Source organism: Melospiza melodia, chromosome 18 (assembly GCF_035770615.1).
Source record: "Melospiza melodia melodia isolate bMelMel2 chromosome 18, bMelMel2.pri, whole genome shotgun sequence".
Lineage (NCBI taxonomy): Eukaryota > Metazoa > Chordata > Aves > Passeriformes > Passerellidae > Melospiza > Melospiza melodia.
The window spans coordinates 14,581,347-14,594,298 of record NC_086211.1 but is presented as its reverse complement, the minus strand read 5'-3'; the positions used below and the strand labels follow the sequence as shown (position 1 = coordinate 14,594,298).

Below are 12,952 nucleotides of genomic sequence, written 5' to 3'. Positions count from 1 at the left end.
AAACTCACACCTCTGAAGCTGCTTTGTTCCTTCCACTTCACACTGTCCCTCTGCTGGGCTCCCCAGGATGCCCCACACCCCAAGGCAGGCTCTGAGCCCCTGCACGGAGATCCCATCCTTCCCTGAGGGGCCTGTGCAGGAGCCCAGGCACAAGGAACAAATCTCTTCCCTTTTCTCTACATAAACAAAGCAGGCAGGACCACAGGGCTGCCCCAAATGCAGCTTCACTCACTTTGAGACAACACTTCCTCCAGAGGTTATGGGGAAGTGACCCAACTTCTAACCAGGCAGGTGAAAAAAAGATCCCAAGGAGTCCTTTGGAAATAAGTAGGTTGGTGAGGAAAGGATTTGTGAAGGGAATAAAAAATCCTTATAAAAAGAATTTGTAAAAGGTGTTGAGAAAAATGCAATCATCATCTCATTGCAATGGTGCAGAGACCAAGAGAGGAGCAGCAGTGGCAAATGAGCTCAGACTGTGCCCAGTACCCCACACCTATCACAGGATCAGGGAAAGGTTTGGGTTGGAAAGAACCTTAAAGCCCACCCAGTGCCACCCCTGCCATGGCAGGGACACCTCCCACTGTCCCAGGCTGCTCCCAGCCCTGCCCAGCCTGGCCTTGGGCACTGCCAGGGATCCAGGGGCAGCCACAGCTGCTCTGGGCACCCTGTGCCAGGGCCTGCCCACCCTCACAGGGAACAATTCCCAATTCCCAATATCCCATCCATCCCTGCCCTCTGGCACTGGGAGCCATTCCCTGTGTCCTGTCCCTCCATCCCTTGTCCCCAGTCCCTCTGCAGCTCTCCTGGAGCCCCTTCAGGCCCTGGCAGGGGCTCTGAGGTGTCCCTGGAGCTTCTCCTCTCCAGGTGAGCACCCCCAGCTCTGCCAGCCTGGCTCCATCCTTGGGGATCTCCATGGGCTGCCCTGGACTCTTTCCAAGAGCTCCACATCCTTCCTGTGGTTGTAATGACTCTTCCTACAGAGAACACTCTTCATGCTCTTACAGGTGAAAATCTGACACTTAAAAATGCAAACCCTTGCTCCTCTCCACTTTTACAAACACAGGAGCTCCTTTGATCAGAGAGATGCCCAAATGCCAGGAGTGAAGAACCTGGCATGGTTGTGTAGCAGCTCTGAGGAGTCCAAGATGCATGGAGAGATTTTTAAAAACACTTCTCAAATCCCTCACTGTCAGCAGAGCCACAAATAAACCCTTATTTATCTCAGCCTCCAGACAAGTCCCAATAATACCCAGGGAAGGCTCTGAATCACAGTTGTTTGTAGCCTCAAGTGAAGGAGGCTCGGGAATTATGCACATATGCAGAGCTGGAAATGGGAAGCACCAGGGCAAGCAAAAAAAGAAAGTGAATGTAAGAAAAAACCAATTATTCAGCAGATTTCTTAAAGAGGTACCTCTACTCCAGCAAGCAAATCCTGCTGATTTTTCTCCATCCACTTCTGCCTGGCAGGACTAAGCCCATTACCATGGGGAAAAGCTGTCCCAACACGTGGCTACACAAGGTGCAAGGTTTAGGGCAAACTCAGGGCAGGATTATACCTGATCCAATACATTACAGCAGCCAGACCTGATTTCCAAGGAGGTGTGGTCATACTACACGAAAATATGAAATTTTCAGACCCTCACCCCCTGTCAGAGAAAAGGAAAAAAGATTGTGAAACTCTAAATTGAAATTCCATGAAACTCCAAAAATTTCAGAAATTGAAACTCCAAAAATTTCATTCCTGGCAAAAGAATTAAAACTTGTATTGGCCATTTAAGAGTGTATAATGAAACCACCATGGGAAACACCATGGGAATAACTAAAATTTTTGTTAATTAAAATGTTTTCAAAGGCCAGCTCACACAGTGAGGACATCCAGTCCAATTAAAGAAAAACAAGATGTTGACATCTGCAGGGCTGCTGCACTTTGGGGGATTTCACAAGTGCCCCTTGCTGCTCACCCCTGCAGCTCTGGGGGGGTTCCAGGCTCCCTGCCCACATCAGGGGGCTCTGCTGGGCCAATATTTGTCCTGGGGGACCCAAAGGGTCACCATGACCCAACCAGCTCCTTCAAACACCAGCAGAACACAGGGAAAAGCAGCTTTGAAAGCCAAAGTTGCAGCTTTTCCCAGTCCCAAACCCAGCATCAGAGGAGGGGCTGGGAGCAGGAATTGCCTCCTGAGCACTGATCTCACACTTCCACATCTTGGAGCGCTTGGTCCTCTTGGTTTCCTTCACCCTTGCAAAAAGAAAGCCAAGGAACTGTAGGAAATACAGGTTTATCCCCCATAACCCAAGGGTTAGGGAACGGGATGAGCAACAACAACAGCAGCCATGCCCAGGAGCTGGTTTTGCTCTGTCCTCTCCACATCCTGATTTTGAACACCAGAGACACCAAAACTGAGCCAAACTCCCATGGATGAAACTGCTCCTTATCCCAAAGAAAAGGTGGAATTGCCATGCAGAAGGAACCTGCTCTGCTCTTACTCAATGAAGCAGCAGGGAACCAGCTGAGCACAACACAGATTTTTCAGGCAAAACATCCCTCCAAAGGGAAAAAAAAAAAAAAAACCCTCATTCCCCTCAGGAAAGCTGCATCCAGTGCTGGCTTTGGCATCCTGACAAGGCAGTAACAAAACAGATGAGCACACTCCTTTCTCCAAAGAGGGGACAAAAAGGAACCAGGACAATCCCTCTTGGGAAGAACTCCACGCTGCAATTAAAGCCCTAATAAAATATTAAGTCAAAATGCTAAAAATACACACAGAGATCCAGCCACGAGCTTGGAGATGCTGGAACAAATAAAAGAGAATTTGGAGTGTGAACGCAAAGGGCTGGAAATGGGAAAAGAAATGGAATTCTGGGCATGATCCACATAGGAGAAGGGTCAGGGAAGATCAGGGGGAGAGAAAAAAAAAATAAGGAATTTGTGGTGTTGCTAGAAGAGCCTGGAATAGCTCTGGTGGAGTGAAAGTATCCTGAGTGTAAACAGAAAAGAGAAACATGGATAAAGAAAGGAATGAAATGTGTGTGGAGGGAAGGTAAGATGGGAAAGAGCTGCTTCACCATAAGCTGTAGGAGCTTCTCAGCCCAGGAGAAGCTGCATCACCCCAAAATTCCAGAGGAGAGAACCCACAAATAAACCCCAGGGGTGCCTGGACCAGTAGGAAAGTCCCTGACCATCAGGATCAGTAAGAAAAAAGCCAATTGCTTTTCCTCTACCAAAATATCAATATTTACATTTTGCTTGGAACAAGGAGGCCTACAAGGGAGAACAGCACATGCTGCACATGTAATAAATGCTGGAAATGGGATTCCAAAAATTATTCTATATAAATGATAGTCTAAACATTTTATTTTGATAAAACAAAGCAGCAGACACCTCTTCTCTCTCTCTCAAAGAAGAAGGTTGTCTTGTTGACACCTGGGATGCAGAGGGAGCCAAGGCAGCAGTGACCCAAATATAAATATAGTTCCTAAGAGGAAATATCTGCTGTGGGACAGAGGATAATGATTGGGAAGGATTTTAGGGCACATTCTACAGGCAGGTATCAGCCTATCCACCTCAAAGCCACATTTCCTTCTACTTTGCACACACTGATGTATAAATCCAACATTAACAGCAGCTACCTGGCTCCTAAATGACACCAGCTAACAATGTGCAATTAATTCACCCAACTGAACCCAAAGTTCTTGGAGTTTTTGGGTATCCATGCATCTCTGCACAGCACTGGAGCCCATGGCAGGAGCATTGTGGTACCTGCCAGATTTTAATGCTTTTCTGCTGAAATAATTACAGCCACCAGCACCCATCCATCAGCAACAGCCAGTGGAAATGAGCTTTTCAAGCTCATTTAGTGAACCTGGAGGCTCAACAATTTTGCCTTGATAGCTTTTAGTCCTCCTGCAGCCTGCATTTAGCTACCCTGGTCTTTGAAATATGGATGTGTTGGAATTATTATAGGTCCTGAAAGGGATTATGTGCAACCATTCTGCTAAATGAGCTGTTTTGTTCTGAGAAAAAGCTCTGCTGCTGGAGGAAGCATCTGAGCAGAGATCAGCTCTCCTGCTCCAGTTCCACTCCTGGTTCATCTCCAGAGCTCCCCAGGCCTTGCTGCAGAGTTGGGAAAGGTCATCAGCATTAATCAGCATCTCCAGTTTGATGGTTTAATAGAGGGGAGATAGCTGGGGGCACACAGAGTCACACTGTGGCTTGCTGGCCAAAAAAGGAAGCCAGATGTTGGAGCTGAGGCCGGAACTTCCAAGTTCCTACCCTGCTTTGAGTCAGAAGGGTTCCAGAGAGGGTTTGCTTGTATTGAGCTGCTCATGGAGGGGAGCACTGAGAGCAGACAGAACCTCAGGGCTGGGGTTGTGATGCTGCACCTCAGCTGGGGGACAGAGGGAGGGGACAGCACCCTCAGCTCCCTCTTCACCACAGAGCCCTGCTGAGAAACGGGGCCCACCTGCAATGTGCCAGCACTTCTGCCTGGGCAGCAGCAGCAGCAGCATCATCCCATCTCCTCAGAGCAGAGCATCCCTGAGCTCAGCTGGGACAGGAAAAGGGAGCACAGCATCCCTGAGCTCAGCTGGGACAGGGAGCACAGCACCCCTGAGCTCACCTGGGACAGGGAGCACAGCACCCCTGAGCTCACCTGGGACAGGAAAAGGGAGCACAGCATCCCTGAGCTCACCTGGGACAGGAAAAGGGAGCACAGCATCCCTGAGCTCACCTGGGACAGGGAGCAGAGCATCCCTGAGCTCACCTGGGACAGGAAAAGGGAGCACAGCATCCCTGAGCTCAGCTGGGACAGGAAAAGGGAGCACAGCACCTCTGAGACAACATGGAGACTCTGCAATCTCATTATAGTAGATTTTCTGCTTCAATGGTGGGATAAAAGTCACAGACTGCTGCTGTACCTCAGGGCAAATGGCAGAGGGGCAAAGGCACCACGCTCCTGTCCGTGTCCCTGAGGTCCCAAAGCTCAGGGCAGCTCCAGGGCTGCTCAAAGCCCTCCTGCCTGGACAACTCCCCCGTTCAGGAGCCTGGCTGCACTTCAGGAATCAGAATGTTTAATTTAAATATCACCTAAGGACTCAGCAGGACCCCAGGCTGAGCAGGGCTGTGTGGAACAGGATCCCTGAGCTCACCTGGGCCAGGAACAGCAGCACAGCCCACACAGGGCCCAGGTGTCCCCAGGGTGATGGCCCAGCCAGGCCAAGGGGCTCTGCAGGAGCACGAAGCTGCTGCTCCCTCCTGTCCCAATGTCCTGCAAAGAGCAGGAGGGTCCCCAGAGCAGCTGTGGCTGCCAGGCACAGCCTGAGCCAGCCTCAGGGCCACCAGCTCAGCAGGGCTGACACAGAACAAACAGGAGCTGCTCTGGCAATGGAGCAGCAGCAGCTCCTTGGCAACCACGAGCAGCAGGATAAGCCAAGGGCTCAGCAGCCTCACCTGGCAGGACAAGCTGCAATCCACACACCATCCACTCCTTCCTGAATGGAAGGAAGGCTGCAACCATCACAGGCAGCTGCAGGCACGAGAAAACAACAGCACTCAGTGCTAAAATCCAGGCAGGTGGGAAGAGAGGCTGTGGAATGAAAGGCAGATGCTGCTGTGGGGAACTCGGGAGCTGCAGCCGCCCACTGCCTGCTCCATTGCAGAGCCTCCCTCAGCACAGGGCCACCACACTCCCTGGGGCTGGGAACCTCCAGGGTCTGCTCTGCAGGCCAGGCACAGCCTGGGGGAGTGGGATTTGTCTGGGCTGCAGCTCCCCAGCATCCCAAACCTCACACTGCAGCATCTCCTGGAAGTCCCTGCTCCCGAGCTGCTTTGCTTGCTGGCAGGATGCAAATCCCACAGAGGGAAGGATGTGTTTCCCAGAGGCAAGCACTGAAATCCCAGCCTCATGAGGGAGGTGCAAATGCAATTCCCAGGTGAGGGGATTGCTCAGGAGATCCCAGCTGGGCTCCCAGGGCTTCAAAGATGGTTCATCTTCACCAGTGGAAGGAACAAAGGGGAAGGAAAGAGTGATGAGACAAAGCCCTGGCTAATTTGGACAGAAAATAAATCCCTCCAAGGACAGCTCCATCAACAATATTTACTTTGAACCTGCTCATAAAATTCTTTAAAAGGTGAGGAGGAAACAATGCAATAATTTGTGGTGTGTGAAAGCAAAGCTTGAAGCTGGATGTGCTCTGTGTGCTCAGAGAAGAACTCCAGAGAATCCTGCTGGATTTTGCAGAATCCTGTTTTCCCTGCAGACACACCACAGCATCACCACCTTTCCTTTCCCTCAGGAAGCCCCAAACTGGAGTTTGGGGCCCCAAACAGTGCACAAACACTACTGAGACACAGAGCAGGCAGGAACAGCCCCAAAACCCCCTCACAGAGCTCTCTGCAAAGCACAGAAACACTAAAGCTTCCTCCAAACCCAACCTCTGAGTGGCATGAAGATTTCTGAGCCATGAGTGGCAACTCAGCCCAGCAAAGAGAGGTTTGCTCCCAGCATCTGCAGTGCCTGAGCTCACTGTGCATCCCTGCATTCCCTCCTGCCTTCCCAACATCCCTGCCCAGTTAATCAAGCTCTAATTCATCCCTCCCCATGAACCCAGCTCAGCCCCACTGAGGAAAACCTGCTCCCAGCAGCCTGCTCTCCTGGAGCAGAGTTTAATTCTCTTTTATTTGTTCCCTGTGTGCCTTCCAGCAGCTCCTCTTCACACTCTCCCAACTGTTTCCAGGAAGGAGGGTGCTCTAGCAGCAGAACATGCCCATCTGTAGGCTCCAGGGAAATGGGAACAGAAGGAAAATCTTGCCCAGGAGTCACATGATGAGTTACAACAGTAAATCCTGCAGCAGAGCCCAGGGGCTGCTGCTCAACTTCCACGGGCAGCCAAACAGTGGATGGTGAAGGGAAAAAAAAGAAGCAAACAAGGTGTAATTCAGGAGGAGAAATGTGTGTGTCCACAGGGAGGTGAGGGGAGAACTAATTTTTGCCAGCTGCACTGTGAAGTGCACAGCTTGGCCTGGCAAACCCTGCAAACCATTTATTCACCTTCTTGAACATGGGCTGGTCACTAAGAATCCACCTCAAAAATCCCCATTTGCCTGAAACTAAAGCCACAAGGAGCTGGGACACACATCAGGAGCCCACCCTGAGCACCCTCAGGCTACTGCTATAAAACACTGCCAGTATTTATATATATAATAATATATTTATATATATTTTACTGAGAAGACTGTGTCCCACATGAAGCAGCAAAGCCTCGGCAAGGGCCTAGTGGAGCTCACCAAAGTGGCTACAGAGACCAAAGTTTCAATAAAACACCACTCATGTACCAGGAGCACATCACACAGCGAGCAATGTGATCACCTCAGCTCTTGGGTGAAGGAATTCACAACCAGGATCCCAAATTCTGGAATAAAAGGGGTGCAAAGCCTGATCCTACACCACCAAAGGCAGGTTAAGGTGGAGTGGGGTGAGCACCAGGCCAGGAACTGCAGCCTGAGCTCAGTGGGGTCTCTGGGTGAGCCAGGGCAGGGTCCCAGAGCAGATCCAGGGCTGCTGAAAGCATCTCCCCACTGCTGCCCACCTGCCAAGGGCTCCTTTGGTCACCCCAAGAAAAACTGGGGTACAAGGTGGGACACCAGTATTGGGATAGAAGATATCCCTGTGGGTAGAGCAAGGGGAACACAAGACCAGCAGCTCTGGGGTGGTGGCAGTGAGCAGCACCCGATGCCCTGGGGGCAATGCCCGCCTGCCAACGCTGCCAGCCTGGCTCTGTGGGCACCCACACGGTCAGAGACGCTCCTGAGACCTTTCCTGGGGATGGTACCGAGGGGAGGACAGCCCTGTGCACATCCCAGCGGGCTGGCTCTGTCGCTGTCCCTGTGGGCACAGCCAAGGCCGCTGTCCCCAGCACGGAACAGAATCCAGGTCACTCCTCCGGCTTACCCAAGGAGGCCGTGAGGGCAAGCCCACAGCTGGCGCCGGAGAATTTAATCACCCAATGGTTTGGGTGTGAAGGGACCTTGAGACTCATCCCGTGCCACGTCCAGGGCCAGGCTGGGGCTGCGCCGGGCTCGGCTGTGCCAGGCTGGGCTCTGCCGGGCTCGGCTGTGCCTGGCTCGGCTGTGCCTGGCTGGGCTCTGCCAAGCTGGGCCGTGCCGGGCTCGGCTGTGCCAGCTGCTCCCGGCCGGGCCTGGGCACTGCCAAGGACCGGGGCAGCCACAGCTGCCAGGGCACCCCTCGGCTTTAACGCCACAAACCCGGAATTCCCAGCAGCCCGGGCACCAGGAGGGATCCGTGCCTTCCCGGCCCTTCACATCCTGTCCCGGGGGTGCCGCCGCCCCTCGGCCCCTCACGCTCCGGTGTCCGGGCCCCGCGGGACCATCCCCCGTTCCCTCCACGCTCCCGTCCCCGCTGCCCCAGCTCACCATGGCCGCGGCGGCCCCGGGGCGGCTCTAGGCAGGGCGCCGCGCTCCGCTCATCTCATGGCCGGCGGTGGCCCGGCGGGGCCCCCCCGCCCATGCACCGGCGAGCCCCCGCCGGCCGCGCAGCCACGGGCACCGGAGAGCTGCCGGCACCCAGCCCCCGGGCCTCCCCAAGCGGCGGGACGGGGAGCCCCGGGGCGCCGGGCAGGGCGGCGGGAGCGCGGGCGGGCGGGAGCGGCGGCGGCGCGGTGCGGGGCCGGTGTCGGTGCCGGGGCTACGCCAGGCGCATCCCGGGCCCGCCCCGCCCCGCCCTCCCACCGGAAGCGCTCACCGGCGCCCGCAGCCAATCAGGACCGGGCAGCGGTATTGCGCATGCGCAACTCGGCGCGGAGCACTGTGCGCCGCCATATTGGAGAAGGGCGCGGCGCTGTGCGGGGCGCTGAGGGAAGGGCACGGCCGGAGCTGCGCTTGGCCCGCCCCTTCCGCACTGCGCATGCGCTGAGGGCGTTTTCCCGCGCGGCAGGAAATGGGAGGTGATTGGGCTGTGCGTGGGTGGGCGGGGCTACGTACGGGCACGCCCGGTGTGGGCGGGGCTTGGGTGGGATTGAGATGGGATGGAGTGGGATTGGATTGGATTGGATGGGGTTGGATTGGATTGGATTGGATTGGATTGGATTGGATTGGAGATGGGATGGGGTTGGATTGGATTGGAGATGCAATGGGTTGGGATTAGGGATTGGGACTGGAGGTGGAATGGGATGGGATTGGAGATGGAATGGGATGGGATTGGGGATTGGGACTGGAGGTGGAATGGGATGGGATGGGATTGGAGATAGAATTGCAGATGGGATAGAGATTGGAGATGGAATGGGATGGGATTGAAAATGGGATTGGAGATGGATATGGGATGGGATGGGATTGGATATAGGATTGGGATTGGAGATGGAATGGGATGGGATTGGGCATGGGATGGAATGGGATTGGATGAGATTGGAGATGGGATGGGATTGGGGATGGGATGGGATTGGAGATGGGATTGGGGATGGATATGGGATTGGACATGGGATTGGGATTGGAGATGGATGGGATGGGATTGGAGATGGGATTGGATTTGGGATAGGATAGGATGGGATTGGGGATGGGATGGGATTGGGGATGGGATTGGAAATGGGATTGGGATTGGGATTGGGATTGGAGATGGAATGGGATGGGATTTGGGATGGGATGGGATTGGAGATGGGATTGGGGATGGATATGGGATGGGATGGGGTTGGAAATAGGGAGGGGGATAGACCCAGCCCTGGGCCAGGGCCTGTACCTGAGCCTGCAGCCGGAGCTGTCCCTGGATCCAGCCCTGGGCCTTGCCCCCAGTGCTGCCCCCCAGCTCCTGCCCCACGAGGAGCTCCCAGGGCTCCAGATGTGGCTCCTGGCTTTGTGCCTGTGTAACTAATTAAGTAATTAAACAAACCAGGGTGAGACAAACCCCCGACCCTCCCAGCCCTCCCAGCAAGGACAACAAAGCTCCATGGCAGGGATCCTCTGGCTGCTCCCATGTCCCAGGACTGCCTCAGCCCGGAGCTCCTTGTGGCCATCACCCTTCCATTGCCTGAGCTGGCCAGGAGCAAAGACATCAACAGATCCATTCATCCAGGGCATTAATGGTAGGAAAACTGAGATCCAGGTCCCAGCTGCTGCCTCCCAAAATCAAGGAGCTGGGAACCACTGGTGATAGAAGGGTCTCTTTGAGTTAGGTCTTATGAGAGTAATATAAATCTCTTGGAGATCTATGTTACACTTGAGATAGCTTAGCTACTTTAGATGGCATAAAATTAGCAGGATGGCTTTTGTGGTAATGCTGGAAAGAGAAAAGTTTTAATAAAAGGCAAAATAATAAAAGATTTTTACAGAAAAAAAAAGTAAACTAAGGTAAGAAGTTCTTACTCTTAGTAAAACACTTCAAAAAGCCATTCGTTTCTTTGTTCTCTTATTTTTCTAATAATTACTTAAACAATTTTTTAAACTTCTATTTAATTAGCTATTTTTAAAGTAAAGTCTTATGAAGTGTCTTTTTATTTAATGAAAAAAAAAAAACTTTTAAGCTTTTTTCTTTTATAAAGAAACAAAAGATAATTTTGTTACTCCATCCACAAAGAGCACCTTCCCACACACTGGAACCCCAAACCTGTGAGGCTGATGCAGATCCAAGGGCCCCTCACGGCTCCCAAATCCCTGTGGCACCTGCAGGGACAAAGGGCAGCTCAGCCTGGTGGCTTAACAGGCTTTAGAGGGGACAGCAGCCCCGTGGGGACATTGCAAAGGCTGGCACTTCCTTCAGAGGATTAAACACCAGCAGGAGGGGAATGAGCCATCTGTGGGGCTGGGGCTGTCTCCAGCTCCACCAGGAGGTTAGGGCTCAGCGGTCCCGTGGGGCTCCACGAGGATTTTCCATCATGGAGGATTTTATTTTCACTCTCTCAGCACAGCACTGAGCCCACCAGCCCCAGTCCTGCTCATCCTGCAAGGAAATGCTGCTCCTGGGCCTGGCTGTGGGGGGAACTGCCCAGGGAGGAGCAGCTGAGGAGACACAGCCTGGAGGTGCCCATGGATCATTGTGGGCACTCCCAGGCTCCAAACCCTGCCTCTGCATCACCTCCAAACCTCCCCGAGACCTCCAAAATGCCCTACAATACCTCCAAACCCTCCACAACCCCTCCTACCCCTCCAGAACCTCTCCATCACCACCAAAACTTCTCCATTACCACCAAAACCTCTCCAACCCCTCCACAACTCCTCCAACCCCTCCAGAGCCTCTCCATCATGTCCAAAACCTCTCCAACCCCTTTGAAACCTCTCCATCACTTACAAAACCTCTCCAACCCCTCCATAACCCTTCCTACCCCTCCAAAACTTCTCCAATTCCTTCAAAACCTCTCCATGACCTCCACAACCCCTTCAACCTCTGCCAAGCTTCTCTAACCCCTCCCAAACCTCTCCATCACCTCCAAAACCTCTCAATCACCCCCAAAACCTCTCCAACTCCTCCAAAACCTCCCCATCACCTCCAAAACTTCTTCAATACCTCCTCAACCCCTCCAACGCTTCCAGAACCTCTCCATTACCTCCAGAACCTCTCCAAACCCACTGCAACCTCTCCAAAATCTCTCCAACCTCTCCAAAATGTCTCCAACACTTTCAAACCCCCTCCAACCCATCCACAACACCACCAAAAGCCTCCAGTGTCCTCAAAAGTTCTACAACACTTCCGAAACCATCACCACACTTCCAAAAATCTCCATAACATCTCCAAAACCTCTCCAAAATTTCCAAAACCATCACCACACTTCCAAAATTTCTCCAACATCTCTAAATCCTCTCCAACACCTCCAGAACTCCTCTGACTTCTCCAAAACTCTTTTGACACCTCCAAACTCCCTCTGAAACTTCCTCAATATTCCCAGCACCACCAAAACCTCTCCCAAAACACTTCCAAAATCATTACAACACCTCCAAAACCTTTCCAACACTTCCAAAACCTCTCCAACATCTCCAAAATCTCCCCAACACTTCCAAAGCCATTAAAACACCTCCTAAATCTCCATAACACCTCCAGAACTCCTCTGACTTCTCCAAAACTTTTCTGACCCTTCCAAATCCCCTCCAAAACTTCCCCAATATTCCCAGCACCACCAAAACCTCTCCAACACCTCCAAAACCATAACAACACCTCCAAAACCTCCAAAACTGTTACAGCACCTCCAAAAGCTCTCTAATACCTCCAAAACCATTACAACACCTCCAAAATCTCCATAACACCTCCAAAAGCTCTCCCACACTTCCAAAAGCACTACAACACCTCCAAAACCATTACAACACCTCCAAAATCTCCATAACATCTCCAAAACCTCTCCAACACTTCCAAAACCACTACAACACCTCCAAAAGCTCTCCAATACCTCCAAAACCACTAAAACACCTCCCAAATCTCCCCAACACCTCCAGAGCTCCTCTGACTGCTCCAAACCCCCTACAAACCCTCTCCACCCCCCAGCAGAGCCAAAGTGTCTGTGTGGCTCCAGGCTGGAGCTGGGTCCTTGCAGGGCTCCCCTGGGATGTGCAGGGCTCATTTCCATGGGGATCATTAAAAGGATAATCCCATTATCAGCCTTTGTCATCCCGGCAGGGCTGGGTGCAGACACGTGCTCTGAGGAGCTGGGGACAGCAGGGACAGGGATCTCCTGAGCCTCCCCAGCCACTGTGGGGTGAGGAGGGGATTTTTGGGGGTCTCTGATAGAAAACAGCCCCAAGTGTCTGGAGGGAGGGAGGGATGGAGCAGCTGAAGGGAACTTGAAGAAGGAACCTCCTGCCAACCTCCTGGATCCCTACAGGGATATTTCTCCTCTATCCCACTTGTCCCTGCAAAGGCCAAGGAGGTGGAACACCTCTTAGGGATGTGAGGCTCAGTTTTGCAAGACTTTGCTTTAGAAACATCTGTCCCAAGGTGAAGGAATCATAAAGAATGGAAAG

General features: G+C 52.7%; 1 protein-coding gene across 2 annotated transcripts in view; it reads right to left on the bottom strand.

The window, feature by feature from the left end:
- Positions 1 to 8,526, bottom strand: part of XPO6 (exportin 6) — a 65,562-nt gene extending 57,036 nt beyond the window's left edge. For both annotated transcript variants that reach the window (XM_063171264.1, XM_063171265.1), the window contains exon 1: positions 8,432 to 8,526. In XM_063171264.1, coding sequence (XP_063027334.1) covers positions 8,432 to 8,434 — 3 coding nt within the window. In that variant the 5' untranslated portion in view covers positions 8,435 to 8,526. The remainder of the gene's footprint in view (positions 1 to 8,431) is intronic.
- Positions 8,527 to 12,952: the final 4,426 nt, after the last annotated feature.